The 19,365-nt window shown below is 41.0% G+C and overlaps 1 protein-coding gene across 1 annotated transcript in view; it reads right to left on the bottom strand.

The window, feature by feature from the left end:
* Nucleotides 1-2,113: 2,113 nt before the first annotated feature.
* Nucleotides 2,114-19,365, bottom strand: part of lrrc9 (leucine rich repeat containing 9) — a 29,714-nt gene continuing 12,462 nt past the window's right edge. Inside the window, exons 17-32 of the mRNA XM_078175055.1 lie at nt 19,053-19,244; nt 18,837-18,962; nt 18,539-18,679; nt 18,208-18,385; nt 17,233-17,453; nt 17,021-17,143; nt 16,791-16,921; nt 16,550-16,658; nt 15,286-15,425; nt 14,084-14,220; nt 12,180-12,397; nt 11,263-11,331; nt 9,182-9,307; nt 7,277-7,454; nt 6,330-6,486; nt 2,114-3,884 (exon numbers count right to left, since the gene is read on the bottom strand). Of these exons, the coding sequence (XP_078031181.1) occupies nt 3,851-3,884; nt 6,330-6,486; nt 7,277-7,454; nt 9,182-9,307; nt 11,263-11,331; nt 12,180-12,397; nt 14,084-14,220; nt 15,286-15,425; nt 16,550-16,658; nt 16,791-16,921; nt 17,021-17,143; nt 17,233-17,453; nt 18,208-18,385; nt 18,539-18,679; nt 18,837-18,962; nt 19,053-19,244 (2,280 nt within the window). The 3' untranslated portion in view covers nt 2,114-3,850. The remainder of the gene's footprint in view (nt 3,885-6,329; nt 6,487-7,276; nt 7,455-9,181; nt 9,308-11,262; nt 11,332-12,179; nt 12,398-14,083; nt 14,221-15,285; nt 15,426-16,549; nt 16,659-16,790; nt 16,922-17,020; nt 17,144-17,232; nt 17,454-18,207; nt 18,386-18,538; nt 18,680-18,836; nt 18,963-19,052; nt 19,245-19,365) is intronic.

Genomic DNA, 19,365 nt, shown 5'->3' with positions numbered 1-19,365 from the left:
CACCTTGTTTTTCACCGTCTTAACAAAGCAACACGCTTTGTGTGATTGAAATAACGTGATAAATGACACACAAGTCCAATAATGTGATAAATCACACTCAAGTCCAGAAATGAAAAGCAGTTAAGATTTAATGCTCATGCGAGGCGTGCGCTCATCCAAAATATCTACACAAAATAAAAGCATTTTCCTTTTCATTCTAATTGAACACTCTTGCTACATTCTTTTATCTGTATTTCCTCTCTCTCTCTCCATTCACTCTCTATTCTAAGGAGCCTCACAGGAAACAAATTACAGGGAAATGACAAGCGACAACAATAACTCAATGACAGATTTCAAGAGAAGCAATATGGCAAGATTGTTTTTGAATAGAGGATGTATTTGTGGGGATAAAAATGAACTCTGGGGCATAATATGCACCTTTTGAAAACAAAATAATTTATATTTTCATTATCTGAATTTGTTTGCCATCAGCAGCCAAATGTGGAGAGAGAACATTTTCACAACAGCAATTCCAAGTCAAGTGATGGTATTGATGTAATTCTATCGAAGCACTTCTGAAGTTAATACAAGCTGGTAAATGTGTAATGCACGTGGGGTTTAATGTTGTTCATCCATTACATGCTCTGCGCATAATGCTTCGATAAGCACTGTACAAGATGCTGTGTTATCCTCGGCATCAAACATCAATCAATGTCCTCATCTCTCTCACGTCACCCACAACATCAAGCAACACTGGAACCTGAGAAGATAGCGGTGAAAACATGGTCCATTCAGCAATTATTCACAGAGTCTTGGACTAATGGTGCTCTGAATGCACAGACACAGCAAATGTAGGGAGTTAGTGGACCAGAAGTAATGGCCCCATACAGAGCATGTGTTTCTGTGTGTGTGTGTGTGTGTGTGTGTGTGTGTGTGTGTGTGTATTGGTGGGGATGAGGGGGAAGAGCATCATCTATAACTGATTCACAACAAGCACAAACATGTCTAATTATGAATCCAGACTACAACTGCAGAGACCACCTCACTTTCCCCTCTCTCTGTATCTCCCTTTCTCCCCCTCGTTCCCTCCCGCCCGAGCCGGGCTCCATATCAGGCCGATGAAAACATAACCTGTCACATTCCATCCCATTAAACCAGCTACGAACCATGTGGTCTACTCACATGGAGGAGCGACGGGGAGGGAGAGAGATAGACAGAGAGAGCAGTGCATCTGGGTTCACTCAGGACTGATGAATTATTCACAATCTTTATGCTAATGTCATTTTAATGTTAAAAATACTGACAGATATGCAAAAAGAGACATACTGCATGGAGTGGCATGCTCGCGATAAACTTAAACCACACAGACATACAATTGCATTAAAAACAGTCATGTTTCTAGCATATCCATACTGCACATACTGTACACAAATATAAAATGTGTAATTATCCTTTGCAATACCTAATGCATTAGAGAGCTCTCACTGAGCCCCCAAATCTGTGCATTAGAGTTTTTTCTTTTCTTTTTTTTATGCGAGTCCATCAGCTGCCATTTGATGTCAGGCAGAGCAAGGTAATGACAGTGCACTCACTTGCACAGTCATTAGCCCCGCTTAATGCTTGGAATTAACACAAATCAAGTGAAGTTAAGTACATGCATTAGAGGAGCTTGTTTGGGGGAGAGCTTTTCACTTTTGCTGCCTCGAGCTGGCTGTTGCCTCACAAATGTTCAGCGGCAGGGAACACAAAACTAAAGCACACGTATACGCCTTCAACTGATAAATTACTCCCCACAGGGCAAGTGGTAAATTCATCGAGGACTGATTAGCAGTGTGGTGCAGAGAGAGAGCTAATGGAGCTCTAAGGACACCTAGTGGTCACATTAACACCACTGAGCCATAAAGTCCAGAGCTCAGGCTGGTGGAGGAAATATGACAGAAAATGTTGCTGCTTCTGGCTTTAAAAGATTTAAAGTGATGTCCTTAAGAAATGGTGTTCTTGAATAAATCAACTCTTTAATTCAGGCCCCATCCTTTTGAAGTATGATGTGTCTCTTTTTTAAAGGAATAGTATGCAGGAATTGTTGGTAACCATTTGCAACATCATCTCCAGTGAAAGTGAAAGCCAGCCTCTATATCTTTGTGTTTTTAATAGCTTTGGCGCTGTGTCCATGAAGTCATGACCTCACCTGCCCACTGTGTCCAGGAACATCCTGAACACAGTAAATATATTAAGAAAATACGAAAATATGTACATACATCGTACAAGTGATAACTGACAGAAATGACTTTTGTGTGACCCTATACATTGTTTTTTTCCCAAGGAAAATCCTGTACAGTATACCTTTAAGTAGTACACATAATAAAAAAGTTCAGTAGAGTTTAAATAACACTAATTAAACTTTACAAGAAGTTGTTGAGAAACATAACAACAGTGTTCAACTGATGGAGGCTGATGTCGTTTCTAACTTAGCATTCACATGGAATCAGACAGACAGTAGACAGCACATGAACAATACTTTCTGGACGGCACGTTTAAAACCATCAATCAGTCCAATGGAATGGCAGGATGGTAAAAAATAAAACCCCACGTCGATATGTTGCGATGGTGATGTCGTATTGTTTACAAAGATTGGAATAAAATATATTTAATACAATTATTTTGTGTGTTTATTATTTTACGTAATTATTCCAGTAATGTCCACAAATTTTCCCAAATGCCTCATGTGAAGGAGCTACATAACACCTGGTTGTAAATTTTGTTGTGGAGAAAGGCAAAAAGTGAAATATTTTAACTCTGAATGGCAATGCCGTCTACTAGTCTCTGCTGGCCTCACCTAATTTTACCAACATGCTCTCATTCCCTAAAATGATATCCGTCGATTGTTTGCCTGATTCCATGTGAACGCAGCATTAATCTTTTCATCATACAATGATCAGTTTAGAGTTCCCAGAATATAAAGGTATCAGATCACATAATATATGCTGTATAGTCCACATTTAAAGCTTAGACTGGTGTGTTAACTACAGCACTACCAGACTAAACTGACAGCAAGTCCGGAAGGATTATAATCTCATGTTCATCAGAACTAACATCATAAATATCAAGTCACTCTAATACTGTTTCCAGTTACAACACACGAGATTTGCCTATTAGTCGAAACAGCGGTGGGCTTTTGGAAAAGAGGCTAACATGATGAAACTGACAATCTCTGAAAATCCATTTGGACCTTGTTCAAGATTACATCTTTATCTGAGTGGCTGCAGATTATTGTCCACAGAGAGGTGTGCTAAAGCTGGATTATCCACTTGTTGGGGATGCATCTGACCCCGTGGAAGCAGCATGCCAGCCTCACACGCCCTTACATCTGTGGGTGTTTTTTTTTTTCCACTTGTTTGAGGCCAAAGATGGGATAGCAGTAGAAATTACACCAAAACCTCTCATCCTCAGATTACCATGGTTAGTGATCCACATATGTGGATAAAAAATAAGGTCACAGTCATTATGAATCCATTTGAAAGAGATGCACTACATGCAACCTTCAAGTAGCCTAATTTTCCTGAACTCCAAACATTTTCGTTTAAACTAATAGTAGCAAGGGCGATTTAATGATATGTTAACAGTTACAGAAAGTTGTTTATTGCCATGTCACCAAACTAAAGGCACTTGAATTGCTTTATGTTCTGACTTTTTCCTCATTAAATATGCAAATATGTCCAGATGCCGATATACATTACAGAATGCTTACAAATATGCCACCTTCAAGATATGATGTCCCAAAATACTGATATAGGACTAAAGACAGTCATGGCTGTTGCATGTGTTCACATTTGTTTCACCTTTCACCTGTATGCACCACCTTGTCTGGCTGCTACATGGGTGGAGGTTTGCCACCATTAGGAAATCTGGAAGATAACAAGTAATACTTAAAGGTCAAAGTGTATTTTATCATCTTTTAAACAGATTTCTCACATTTTAAAGTGGAAATAGACAAGTTTTTTGCTTTGTCTCACTATCTCATTAGACTAAAAAAGGATAGTGCTACACATACAGTACAGGCCAAAAGTTTGGACACACCTTCTCATTCAATGCGTTTTCTTTATTTTCATGACTATTTACATTGTAGATTCTCACTGAAGGCATCAAAACTATGAATGAACACATGTGGAGTTATGTACTTAACAAAAAAAGGTGAAATAACTGAAAACATGTTTTATATTCTAGTTTCTTCAAAATAGCCACCCTTTGCTCTGATTACTGCTTTGCACACTCTTGGCATTCTCTCCATGAGCTTCAAGAGGTAGTCACCTGAAATGGTTTCCACTTCACAGGTGTGCCTTATCAGGGTTAATTAGTGGAATTTCTTGCTTTATCAATGGGGTTGGGACCATCAGTTGTGTTGTGCAGAAGTCAGGTTAATACACAGCCGACAGCCCTATTGGACAACTGTTAAAATTCATATTATGGCAAGAACCAATCAGCTAACTAAAGAAAAACGAGTGGCCATCATTACTTTAAGAAATGAAGGTCAGTCAGTCTGGAAAATTGCAAAAACTTTAAATGTGTCCCCAAGTGGAGTCGCAAAAACCATCAAGCGCTACAACAAAACTGGCACACATGAGGACCGACCCAGGAAAGGAAGACCAAGAGTCACCTCTGCTTCTGAGGATAAGTTCATCCGAGTCACCAGCCTCAGAAATCGCAAGTTAACAGCAGCTCAGATCAGAGACCAGATGAATGCCACACAGAGTTCTAGCAGCAGACCCATCTCTAGAACAACTGTTAAGAGGAGACTGTGCGAATCAGGCCTTCATGGTCAAATAGCTGCTAGGAAACCACTGCTAAGGAGAGGCAACAAGCAGAAGAGATTTGTTTGGGCCAAGAAACACAAGGAATGGACATTAGACCAGTGGAAATCTGTGCTTTGGTCTGATGAGTCCAAATTTGAGATCTTTGGTTCCAACCGCCGTGTCTTTATGAGACGCAGAAAAGGTGAACGGATGGATTCCACATGCCTGGTTCCCACTGTGAAGCATGGAGGAGGAGGTGTGATGGTGTGGGGGTGTTTTGCTGGTGACACTGTTGGGGATTTATTCAAAATTGAAGGCACACTGAACCAGCATGGCTACCACAGCATCCTGCAGCGACATGCCATCCCATCCGGTTTGCGTTTAGTTGGACGATCATTTATTTTTCAACAGGACAATGACCCCAAACACACCTCCAGGCTGTGTAAGGGCTATTTGACCAAGAAGGAGAGTGATGGAGTGCTGCGGCAGATGACCTGGCCTCCACAGTCACCGGACCTGAACCCAATCGAGATGGTTTGGGGTGAGCTGGACCGCAGAGTGAAGGCAAAGGGGCCAACAAGTGCTAAACACCTCTGGGAACTCCTTCAAGACTGTTGGAAAACCATTTCAGGTGACTACCTCTTGAAGCTCATGGAGAGAATGCCAAGAGTGTGCAAAGCAGTAATCAGAGCAAAGGGTGGCTATTTTGAAGAAACTAGAATATAAAACATGTTTTCAGTTATTTCACCTTTTTTTGTTAAGTACATAACTCCACATGTGTTCATTCATAGTTTTGATGCCTTCAGTGAGAATCTACAATGTAAATAGTCATGAAAATAAAGAAAACGCATTGAATGAGAAGGTGTGTCCAAACTTTTGGCCTGTACTGTATATCCAACAACAACAACCTCTCTGAGAATTAAAGAATACAAATTTATTGACTGTGCTATACTGCAAGCGAAACAAACTATAGCTCTAAGCTGTAAGAAAATAACTGCATCTACAGTTGGTTCTTGGATCATAAACATGGCACAATGTGTGGCACTGGAGAGAATAACATCAACCTTGAAAAATGAATTAAGTATGTACGAGGGAATATGGAAACAATTTAATGGCTTTATAAAATATGGAGATATAGACGACCTTCTACAGAAGGAGAACTGAGGGCAGGATAAGAAAACAAAGCAGTGAAATCCCAGAGGTGAAAAACTTTGACTATGAAAGCCCTTTTTTTTCTTTGTAGGAGGTACCAGTGAATTAGATCATTATTAATGTCATGTGTTGTATACTGATTTGGGATTTTAATGTTTTAAATGGAACTTAAATACTAAGAGAAAGAACAAATGGGTGTGTGTTTGAGTTTATATAAATGTAAACATTTATTGTATCATATGTCTGTAATAACATCTGGACACTAAAAAGCAATAAAAATATTGCTAAAAAAATGTTGATTGCACACAATGTACTGGCGATAGAATAATGACACGAGGAGGTTGAAAGGTTGTTTGTTTCCACTTTACAGAAGCATTATCATATCTCTTGAAGTTTGGATTTACCAACCTGCTGTCTTGCTCCTGGCCGGGATACGTGATGATGACTCTGTTCCCATCATGAAGAAGACCTTGGGCTGGCAGGTTGCTTCCTGTTCTTCGAATGTGTCTTAAGGTAATGTCAGCTTGGCCGCTACGAACAGCATTACCGTGCTTGTGCTTCTTGTCTGATTTGGAAATTAATATAAGAAGTGTGGGTAAGAAAGCCAGAAAAAGGAATGTCATCTGAAAGGAATATTTTTTTTTTTTTTTTAAGTAGGGTTGTATGAGGTACTCATCCATAGTCAGTGTATTTCCTACAATAGATTGCAGTTGGCACGCCCCCAGTTTGGTAAGGCAGACAGGAGTACCACCACAGAAGCTAAGCATTGTGCTGCTGTGGATGGGGGCAGCAGCAAAATGTGTTAAAGCCACCAAAAAAAGGCTCACATAGTAATCGAAGCAGTGATAGACCAGCATCTCTCCTGTTCTGTGAGGTAAAAATACTGTTTTTGTCACAGAAATCTGGTGGCTTTGAAGAGAGCATAGAATCGGCTTCAGTTCCCAGTTGGAAAGAGCTGTCTGGCGGCAAGGTTAAGTGATGAAAATATTCTAAATATTCTACTGATATTGATTTTTTAAAGATGGCTAAGATACATTTTGCTGCAGCAGAGCATTGATGAGCTTCCGTGGCGGTGCTTCAGTCTGCTTCTCCAAACTGTCATGCTGACCTTCATTTACTGAAGCTAACACACTGACTATGGATAAGAACCCCACACAACCCCACTCCAAAAAATCTGAACTATCCCTTTAGCACAGAGTTTTCTGGTATAGCGTATGCTAGAAAGTGACAATGAATCCTTGACTGTATTAGGACTTATAGAACAGACTGCTTGTGTCAATCTAAAACTTGTTGTTACACAAAGTCATATCAATTGAGGAACTAATGACTTTCAAGAGGAGAAATTTCACACTCACACTTGTATGTGTAATGAGATTGGGCCTCATCCATGTGACCTGGCAGGATATCGTGCCCATGCACAAAGTTCTGCAGTCCTCCACTTATGGTCATTCCTCTTAGAGGGGTGTTTCGAGGCATAAGGGGTAGCAGTCCAGGTAGGTTTATTTCAGTGGCAGGAAGAGAAGCTCCAGGGTACTGTGAGCATGGCATTAAGAAAAATATTAAGGAGAATAAGGAAGATAGAAGTGATACTCCAGGACAGGATTATTTTAAAAAAACATAAACGGATATTCAGATAATGTGTGACTCCAGGGCCAACTCAGTGTCTCTGACCTACTGATATTTGCAACCCTCTAAGCGTTTCTCTTTTCTCTATGGCCACTGCTGTCACTGCAGTGTGTCCTCTCCACCTACACACTTGGCAGCGATTGGGTGATTAGATTGCTTGTTGTTCCACAAATATAAGCATCTTATAGGGGAACAGTAATTACTACTCATCAATGACTATGTTCAAATTCAAACAAAAGCAGAGACGCAGAAATAAATTGACAGTGACAACCGAGATGGCAGTTATTAGAGTCAATAGGGGGAGGTTTGAGTTTGTGTTTTTAATGAGAAAACTCAGGATCTGTGCTCTGTCATTTCCACATCTACGATTAACAAGCAGAGGGGGTTGTGTTGACCTGGCTAATAGGGGGTAAATCCACTGGTGCATTATCGGCCGGTCACATTTCATCTAATCAGCAGGATGATGCCAGCAGGCTTAGGCTGCTTTTAATTCAGAGCTGCAGGAGAATTACTGCCCTGGTCTCTCATTACATGAACATCAGATCAGTCAGACTGAAAGAGTTTGATCCAGGCTTTTTCATTTTTTTTTTTTTTTTTTTGGTGGTGGCTGCAGTTTGGTTGTTGACATTTTGATTCTTTCAGCTGGACTACATCTTACCTGATACGGCCCATTATGAGCTCTCAACACAGATAAGGTTTTTGTTTATATGTAGTTCATACAAAGAGGGAAGTACAGTGATGGAGTGTTAAAATGACAGATCCCTTTTCTGCAAACTAACCCTATTCCTAACCCTACAAATGTGTCATAAACTGACTCCAACACTCTAACCAGCACAATTATTATGTTCCAACCTGGAGGTCTAAATGGTGTTTCAAAGCCTTCACCTCACTGTTTCCCATTTTTCCACCAAATTAGTTACTTGAACCAGTTCTGATCAGGATTCTTGAAGCGAACCAGTTTATGTTTCCACCAGTTTTAAGCACAACCATTGTAATCATGGATATTTCATCGATGGAGGGCAGTGCCCAACAAAAGGAAACAGTAGTAGCAAAATGGTGGATCACAGTAATTACCTGCAAGCTTTTGTTGTGTTGTGCAGATTTGTTTTCACCCAAAAAACAAACATGGACAAACTAATAATAAAACCACTGTATGCACTGCATTTTTTTCTGACTATTTCTCACTTGACTTCATCATTGTTGAATTCTCAATCCTCTGTTTGCAATCAGTAGAACATAACATGCCCACTGATGTCGCCACAGTTTGCACTTCAGTTTAAAAAAAAAACCCTGCTATTTTTGGGTCCAGCTGAGAACCGATTTTTAGGGGTGTGAACAAATTTATGTTTGGTCAAAATGCTCTGAATGGTTCAAAGTTAGGTGCAAAAACCAGAACAGAACCTGTTCCATGTTGGCGGAGAGGGGGTTTGACAGTAATAAATTATAGGGGATAAAGCTTAATTTATTTATTGTGTTGTTGTCAAATTTTAACAAAATAACACAGTGGAAACAAAAGCTGCGTACTGCAATATTACAAATACATTTATGTCCTCAATGATAGCTACGATCTGTATCTGTATATAGAGTATGTGTGTTGAGAGTTTCTGAGTGCGCATGTTGTGTGCAGTTCTCACTGATGTCTCAGCATTGAGGAGCTCAGTCCTTGTCCTTTCCTCCAGGGTGACCATCACTCCATCCAGGACCTGTAACTGAGACAGACGGAGCACTATTGCTGGTCTGTGTTGAGAATTTTTGGCCACCTGGAAAAAGAAAAAAAGAAAGCACCTCTTTAATAAAACAACCTGGTAATAAATTCAGTCCAGCAAATTTAACTGAGGAGCATCATTGAAGCCTGCCCCGGGACATCTGGGATAAATATGATGCTGTGTGGGTCCCAATACAGTTATCATGTTCCCAGCAGCTATTCCAGTGACCCAGCTGACAGCAGCAGATAGCTCTCAGCTGAGGGCAACCTGTGGCAAGGGAATAAATTCAGCCTGTCCAGTCACAGAACTTTAAAGTGATAGTTTGGGTTTTTTGTGTTATTGTGTGAGTTTGGTGAATTGGAATTCACCTTTCATGGGCCCTGACACACCAAGACGATGGTCGGTTGTTGGTCGATGTTGGACCATTGATGAGCGTCTGTCCCCCTAGTTTTTGTAGTGTGTCCCACACCGTTAGCACTAGTCGGCCCATGTCAGCCCATGTCAGCCATTGTCAGCTTTTCTGGCTGATTTAGCATGTTTAACCAGCATTAGAGATGGTGGAGTTCATTGGTGAATGAAATCACTCTGATTGGCAGTTTAGCTGATTGCACAAGAGGAGAACCCAAAGTGTTACACAAGGTCATATTATTTCTTTTAGCCATTGAACTCTTAAGCATAAATGGTTCGTTATTGTTTATTTTCTTGTTTGCTCATGTACTGTAAAAAATCCTTTGTTCTTTTAACATTTGGTTGTGTTATTAATGTGCTAACTGGCTAACTAACACCTTGAATCGTTCCTGTCTGTCTTCTGGTTTCCCTTTTTTGATGTTGAATACAGACTAGTGCTGCCTTCTGATATGGAGAGTTATTTCCTCTCATGCAGGCACAGACATGCTAGTTGGCTGTTGGTTACTACAGGTACAACATGAGACAACGCAACAGATGACCTTCATCGCTGCTTGTTCTTTGATGTTTGTTTGGTGTGTCTGGGCCTTTAAATACCAAATTCACACAGTCACACAAACTAACTAATGAACTGAGGCAGTGGTAGACCAGCACCTCCCTTATTGTGTGATGTAAAATGACAATGTCAAAGCAGTCTGTTGGCTTTGAACAAAGCATAGATAATGGCTTTAATTCCCTGTCAGAAGGGGCTGTCTGACAGCAAATTAAAGTGGTGAAAATATTCTTTAAAGCATACATGTAGGATGATATTGATTTTTTTAGGTGGCTGTTTCATTAGGTAGTTTTGCTGCTGCCCCCTCGAATCTGGGGGCATGCTGGCCGTCACCTACTGTAGGTAAAACATCTACTATGAATAAATGACCTTATACAACCCCACTTCAAAAAACTATCCCTTTAATGTTCCTATGGGACACTGCTGCTATGTTTAAGTTGTGAATGCGTGCCATTGGATGTCCAGTGGAGAGGAGGAGACAGACTTTGGTGAGGGAACATGGGTGAGGTAGCAATCTCATGCTGTCAACAGCAGGAGGTATTGTCTCTAGGGTGGCTGTTGGCCTCTACCCCCTGGCAGGATTAACCCCCCCTATGGAAAGAGAAGGGGGATGGAGTCCAGCAGTATAGCAGCTACCACAGCTGAGCATTGCCCTGTGGACGATAGCGAGGCCCTGGGCTGCAGGCTCTGCTCAGGCCTGATCCATGAGCTCCAGATGGGTGATGTAACCGGGCCAATAGCGCCCTGCCATTTGGTCAACGGATTTGTCTCTGATGCCGACCAGTTTGAGGCACAGCAGATGGCCCATCATGTAATCGCTTAATTTGGGGCCATAGAGTTACACTGGGATAGTGTTTTGGATTGTGCAAGTGAGAAATTGAGCCTGTGAGCGTGCTTTTGATAATTTGTTTGTGAGTGAAGAGTTCAAAGTGTCCTGTGACTGACGGCTAGTGGATTCACATCACTGGGCAAAGCTCATAACTGGAAAACAAACTTGAATAACATTTTTTTCTTCCACATTGCATAATGCACAAACACTTGTAACACTTACAGGATTCCCAACAATAGAGAGCTCTGTCAGCGAAGGAAGAACTTCTAGTTTGTCAAGCTCTGTGGTGTCCTGCAAAAAGTAAAGAAACAAAGATTATATTAAATCCTCATTCACCACCCACTAATTTCACTTTTTCTTTCCCACTGGTTGTCGCCTACTGTGTGCTGATAATATGCTTCAGAGCTGAACCTTTCATAATTTTGGTGTAGGGAGGATGGAAGCAGCTGATGGGAGAGATTATATGTGTGAGCTCTCATTAATCTCATGAGAGAGTTTGGGCACACAACAGGGCATGGGCGCGTTTTCTCTCATTCCCAGCTTTATGGTTGCACTTGGCTGCGATTCAAAGACGCCCCCACATTGAGAACCGTTGCGCTGGGATGATTGCTGTATATTATGTCTTAATTGAATGCATGGAAACATTAAGGCTGTGAAGGGAACTGGCAACAAAAGTGCAAATCACTTTCTCTGGGTGAGAAGCAGATGCAGACTGAGAAGCTGATTACACGGTGTCCTGATTGTTCCCCCCTTTCTTCATACACATGGCCCTGACCTTCAATCAAACTTGATTCTCCATAATGCTAGCCCTCGCATGCCACAGTGGGGTGGTAATGACTCATGATTACTATACTTCATGTCTTACTTTGCAAATGTAGGCTAAAGTAATACTGCTGCACGCTGAATAAAATACATTCTTAAACATCGGACACAAATTTGATATGAACCAATCAGTAAAATTTGCCGATAAAAAAAAAAACAATACACAAAAGCTTACCATGACTTTGAAGGTCACCTCAGGAAATCGTGAGTCATTAGGGCAGCTTCAGTGAAAATCTGAATGTGCAGCTTAATAAAAATCTGAATATAAACATTAAAAACATCCAGCGTGTGAGGAGACTGCTGGTGGAGGAGAATACCTGCAGCTTGTTCATGCCAAGAAAGAGCTTGCGGAGCTCAATCAAAGGATCAAGATGGTTGAGCTCCCGGATGCGGTTCTCTGCTAGGTGCAGCTCTAGCAGGACATTCTGTGCTATGAAAGAGTTATCGGCCAGAGCTTTGATCCGGTTCCTGTCTAACACAAGCTCTCTGAGTTGGTGAAGCCCCTCCAATCCTTCAACCTGGCTGATCTCGTTACCTAGGGGGAGAACACCTCATCAAAACAATGGAAATACATCTCAAACAACAGTAATATTTCTGTAAACAAACTAAGAGAGTAAATTGAAAATCTTAAACAATACTAGACTAGAGCAGTGGAGTGCAGATCTCCACCAGGCGGCCACACAGGCACATCACTCGAGACCAGTGTTTCCCCAACTGGTGGATCGCGGTCCAACAGTGGGACGCAGATCCATTCTGAATGGACCACAGGTGACTCACAATTTATCTCTAAATACAGTATGGACACAGACCTTTTATTTTAAAGTGCAGTTTCCTGTTGTACAATGAGTGACTAAGAGACAGCTAATTGACAGAGACAGCGTACTAGCTCTACAACATGGCCAAACTCAAGTATGACGCTAAATGTATTAAACTGTGTGGACCTTGAACTAATGACTAAGGATAAATCTGGACCCTGTGGCTGGACCAGTTGGGAACCACTGCTCTAGACAATTCTTGTAATTTCAGCTGCCTCCTCTAATTTTGATGGAGCCGCAGCATAACTGGACTTTGTGCGGTATTACGTTTGTCTGTCAGCTACGGCAAAACAAGGTAGGAAATAACAACAATTACACAATTAAAACAGACCAGAAAAAGAAAACTGTGTAGCCTGCTTACTTACGGTAGAAACACTAATATCAAGGAAAAATGACCAAATCAACAAAACTGGGCAGGCAAAATGCTCTACTTCTGAAATGCTCCTGGTGTAGAATGATGCCATGTGGAGGGCGCTGCAAAACCAGGTCGCAGCTGGACCGTGGAGAGCTGTGTCTGGCGGAATCGTTTCTCCCAACTCCCTTTCAGCCAAGATGGCGATGAAGATAACACAAATGAGAACTGATTCATCTCATATCGTCCCTAACTTTAGCAGATCATAACATACCGGGTATGGATTTAATCTACAGATGCTTCAGTTCCAAATGAGACAAACATTCTGTGGATGTCAGCTATGAGCCACAATGAAAGACAAAATGTGGCCTGCAACAGATGGTAAAGCTTGTTGTTTTTAGCCAAGCTGATCTGCGGAAAACTGGTCACTACCAGGAGGAATGAGGAGTCAGCAGTCAGTTGTTTTATTGACTGTTTCTTCCATAACAGTCAATAAAACAGGTATTTCAACCATTATGGATCACCACAACCAGGAGAGATCCTTGAGCATAGAGTCATACATATGCACACAAAATATGAGGCTACTTGGTCCAGTAGTTTGCAAGGTTAGCTGCGGACAGACGGATACACACACCCATGCACACACACACAATCAAACGCACAATCCCCTCCGGACTTATGCCTGACAGAGATAATAATAAAAGGCAGCGTTTAAAAGCAACATAAACATTTGTTGGGTCTTTGTCAGTTGCCCCTGGTGTAAAAGGCAGTGAAATTACAGAGACAGCTTCATGAGGTTTCTAAGCAAAAAAGGAATAATGAACAAGTAACAGTGGCTTTGTGGGACAAATGACCCTGACAAAGCAAAACTCAATCAAAAGCAATCAAAAGCAGTTGAAAAGAAAGTCAGTCGCTCTTTTCTTCAGGTCTCATCTTCCACCTGGCCTGTGGTCTATGGGAGACTTTGCTCTCAGTGCTTGCCTTTTCACAGGCTCTATACACTGCACTTTGAACAGGCTTTGTGAGGGAGGGCTAGCACGTCAACCATACATACCTTGGAGGAAGAGTGCTTTAAGATTGGTGAGCCTGCTGAGCTGCAGATTGGCCATATTGGAGATGCCATTGTGACTCAAATGCAGCACCTCCAGGCTGCCCATCAGTGGCTCCAGGCTGCCAGTGGGCCCAGTTTCCCTTAAACAAAGTCATAGAATGACAGTTTGCAATCTCTGTGGTTAAATGAACATCTCTGTCTCCCTCCCACTGCCTCATTTAACTGGTCAGACCTCACAGGCACAGACCACCTAAAGGCGATCACAAACAAAACCATGTCCTGTCACAGCACTACTTATGTACTGCTTTCTATAAAGGAAAATGTGACTGCAAGATCATATCATTATTCCTATGATATACTCATCACACACACATTCATCACAGGCCATATACATTTCTAACTCACCATGGCATCCTATATGAAGGGGCTGTTATTCTCCTCTTTAACAATGAGAAGGTAACAGCATTATATGTTGTGTATTTATAAGGCTCTGCTGCAGAAACTGCCTGGCTACCTCTGCTCTCTGGTTACATTTAAATATAATACTTACAATGTCTATCTATCTATCTATCTATCTATCTATCCCTCTTGTTCCAATGAACTTGGGTAAAATGGGTTAGAATAATAGGCTGCATACAAATGCGATGAGCTCAAAAAAAATAAAGTTACACTCTCTTGTTTCACTTGAACATTTAAAAGGCTGTACTTATGAATTTGCATACACACCTGTAAATGCTTTCCTAATTTAAAAATGTATATGTATGTCTGTGAGCTATCTATATGTCTGACTATGCTTAAATATGTGGAGGATTTTCCTATCAAACAACCTATAGACTCATAGAGAAGTAATCCAGGGTAGTGAGGGAGGAGGATGACTTGTTTTAATATGGGATTAAATAAATACTGACACCTAAAATAAACCAAGATTTAAATATTCAGTTAATTTTAAAAATATTATCTAACTTATTTTGTACCAAATTATAACATCTTGAAAATGTGCTTACAACTAGATTTTTTATCAAGGTTTACAGGCAACAAGTGTGACAAAAATCAGATCTAACTGTGGAGTCAGTTCCTACATTGGATGGTCAGTGCTGCCCCCTAATGGTCACAGTCTACACATTCAGTTGAAGTTCATATTTGACACATGGCAACATTATAAAATATAAAAATACACGAATTACTGAAATAATAACTGTTGTTACCCTTTGCCTTTGGATGGACTCTGTTGGCCGTAACCACTGGAATGAACTTTGCTATACAGGATCTGTCTGTTGGTCAGAGAAGCCTGAGTCTTCTGTCTGGGCAGGATGGATTCAATGTGGTTGTAGTTCAAACACAGAGCCTGTAAAGAAGACACTGGAAATTGTTTATCTGTCCATAGCTCCGGTGCAATTCCAGTCGTTTTTTCAAATGCAGTGTAATAGCCCAAATCAGCCCCGTTTCATCAAAATAAGATGCTGAAGTCGTCGTACGTGCCTTCCTAACATCTAGAATGGAAGGATGTTTTCTGTGACCTACCTAAGACAGCAACAAAAAGGTCTACAATTGTTACAGAAATTGTTACAAAATATCTCAGGAAATTATCATATAATACCAGTACTGATGTGTCTGCATTGGCTATGGGTTCAGGCAAGAGCTGATGTCAAAACCCTTACCTATAACACATTAAGTGGACTGGCTCCCTCACACATCTCCAGCCTTATTTACCCATATCAGGTATCAGACACTTAATCAGGTATCAGACACTTAAATTTTTCAAGAATATTTTAACCAAATTTAAGATAAGTAAGTAGGCAAGTACAAAAGTTAAGTAGTATATATGTGATTGTATACAGAGATAGATTTTATATAAGAATATGGATTAATAGAATTTTGCCAAGAGGTAAGTTCAAGTATAAACTAAAAAGACATTGTTAGGTTCAGCGGCCGGTTTAAAGATTTGTGGATTTCTACTCAGAAGAGCTTCACTCATTTTAACAAAAATAAATTAAAAGCATATTTAAATTAAATTACATAAAGTGTCTGTGGCAATCAAGACCTCCCAAATTTATATTTAAGACTATTTCCTGACTTTTAAATTTGAATTTAAGACATTTTAAGACTTTTTAAGGACTTGCAGACACCCTGCATATACTCCATCACACCCTTTACGTTCCAGTAATGCTGGTTACATAACAATTCCTTGATTAAATAAGAACTCCTAAGATGGTTGAACCTTTGCCTACCGAGCTCCACTTCTCTGTAATTATCTCCCACAGCACATTCAGGAGATGAGCTCTGATGATACTTGGAAACATATTTTTTTCTGTTCTCTATGATCTCACCTTTTACCAGCAATACTTTATTTATTGTTGTTTATTTTATTGTATATTTTTGTCTATGTTATTTTAGTTTTGCAATGTGAAGATGTGGTTACATGTTTGCATGAAAGGAGCTACATAAATTCAGTTGAGTTGTAATTTGTACCTTGATGTTGGGCAGGTAAATAAGGCCCGAGAAAGAGGTGAGGTTGTTGTGGTCTAAGTTGACACTACGCAGGTTACAGAACAGGTCTGCTGGAGACAGATCAACCATCCTGTGGGCAGAACCCCCCCCCCAAAAAAAATTAATCAGCCTTGTCTTTCTTAGAGCATAAATCACTATGACCATGCTCAAGTCATTTCTGGACGTGTGTTGTGTTTATCTGTCTGTAAAGACGGGCTGTTACCTAATGGAGCAGGACTGTATGGTGAGGTAGGTGATGTCTGTGTAATTTGAGTGGCCCAGTTTCTCTGCTACCATGTCTGGGGTTAGTCTTCCTCCAAACATATCCTTTGCACTTTCACACTCAGTTACCTCCTATGGAAAACAACACCAAATACAAATCACTTCATATATGTATGTCATCATCACTGCAATATCTGAAAGGTTCGACTGGTTGCTGTTGTCAGTACAAACCACTGCAATGCCATCCAGAGCTTTTAAGGAGGGTAGGTGGAACACCACATAAATCCGATAGTTTTCCAGTTTCTCCACTAAAGGATTCCCGTAAAGATCCAGAATAATGAGGTTTGTCAATCCCTGAAAAGAAAAAGGGCATCTGAGCTGTAACATATGAAGAATAGTGGGAAAACCACACAACCTGCTGTTCTTATTTCTCTCCCACTTGCCTTCAGATAGTAGATGTCCCGCGACGTAGAAATTTGGTTGTTGCCGATGTAGAGCTCAAGAAGGGAGCGGGCTCTCTGGATACCATGCAGGGAACTGATACAGTTGTTCTCCACGGACAGAAAGGACAGGTTGGGCAGCTGATCTAAGACTGAGGCATCCAGATTAGACAGCTGATTCCCATCTACACTCAGTTTATTGAGGCAATGCAGCTTTGACAGGCCTGAAGAAACAGAGCGAAATCAGACACGGAAAGATTGATGGCTTCTGTGCTATATGTTAGGGTATAGGACTTGAATATGAAGGAACATGTTTTTTTTAGGAATATCTTGAAGGAGCAGTGTGTGGGATTTAGGGAGATCTGTTGGCAGAAATGGAAAAGGCTATGCATAATTATATTTCCATTAGTGAAAAATCACCGGAAACTAAGAATTGTTGTGTTTTTTTTTGTTAGCTTAGAACGAGCCCTTCACATCTACACAGGGAGCGGGTCATCTCCCACGGAGTCTGCCATGTTGCACCACCATGTTTCTACAGTAGCCCAGAACAGACAATACCAAAGTGTTCTGGTTTCCGTTTGTAGTCCAGTTTGTAGTCCAAGTAATCTTGACCAATTGCATATGAGTTTGCTTTGGTTGCATGCAGGTAAACAGTCTGTGCGGAGAGCAAAAGAGGTAGAACACATTGGCCAAAAATGCAATCTATGGACCCATTGGCTACTGTCTGACAACAATTTAGCTTCATATTAATCTCCACCTGTGTCCAGGTATATCACAAAATGATGTATGTTACAAAATGATAATGATGCAAATTTCCCTGCTATACATGACTGCAGAATATAACTATTAACAGAAATTGTAGTCAGACTGATAGCCGACGGGTTCTGCAACCTGACTGCTAGATGCCATGAAATCCTACACACTGCACCTTTAATGCTGCAGTTCCAACTTCATTGTCAAGTTGATTGCGTGACTCACCACTGAGTGTGCCTATGCTGTTGTTGTTGAGGGAGAGTTCCTCCAGCTTCAAGCAGCCATCAAGACCCTCCACTTTGGAAATGTCATTATCATTAAAGGAAGCCCAGCGGAGGTTGACTAGCTTATTCAGACTGACCAGTTTGGAAATCCTCTGGTTGTCAAGGTTTAGGGCAGAGATCTGGTCAATATTTAGGGGCCAAAAACACATAAAAAAGATGTGTAAATTACTACATTTTATAATTAATTTACATTAACCACATTGTCAACAACTTAAGAAATGCACCTTTATAAAGCACACCTTTAGGGAGGAACATACATGCCCACAGCTCACCTGTGCAGTCCAGTCTAGCTTGAGCTCTTGGTCGAGGCCCCAGGGTGCTGGACTGAGAAGACATAGGAGCTGGGCTGTTGACAGCAAGCTGAGACTGCGGGGACGCTCACTGGTGGTACATGAGTGAGCTAGAAGAGATGCCTGTGAGCAGAGTGTCAACAGGTCTGATTAATTTACAGTACATGCTGACATATACAGGTTCACATACTGTAACGCATCCTTCAGCGGAGCATTTTACTACGCAATAAATCAACATTTGGGTTTACAAAAAACAGCAGCTGACGATAAAGATCTTGACCTGGTTAATTTTGGATCCAGTGGCCATCTGAAGAGCATAGGCAGCCTCCTCCTCTGTTACCATCGTATCATCCAGGTGTGTGAGGGTCATTAGACGGCCCAGTATGGTCATTCTTACTGCTTCAGACTGAAAGAACAAAAACAGCATCACTGTATACCTCCTCATTGTTCTTTGAAGAACATATCTTAATAGGTTTTACTTGACAACAACACCCACCCTGCTCCAGGGGTTGTATCTGGTGTCAAGCTTCAGCAGAGCAGGTGTGTGTTTTCTCAGTACAGCTGTGTCCTCCCTGGCCTTGGTCAACTTGTTCCAGCGCAGGTCTAGCTGTTTGAGCTGCCCCAACCTCTTCAGCCCTTCCAGGGTCACTAGGCGATTATAGCTAGCGTCCAAAAACTCAAGGTTGGGCTGTGATTCAGAGGCAATAGATCTTACATGTTATGATGTGCCAACCCATTAACCAATTTCATTCAATATTACAGAGGAAAGTTGTCACACTGATTAGTTTGACCTCATTAACAATATTATC

The sequence above is a fragment of the Epinephelus lanceolatus genome, chromosome 15 (assembly GCF_041903045.1).
Source record: "Epinephelus lanceolatus isolate andai-2023 chromosome 15, ASM4190304v1, whole genome shotgun sequence".
NCBI lineage: Eukaryota > Metazoa > Chordata > Actinopteri > Perciformes > Serranidae > Epinephelus > Epinephelus lanceolatus.
The sequence above is the reverse complement of the archived record's forward strand: the minus strand, read 5'-3'. Positions and strand labels throughout refer to the sequence as shown.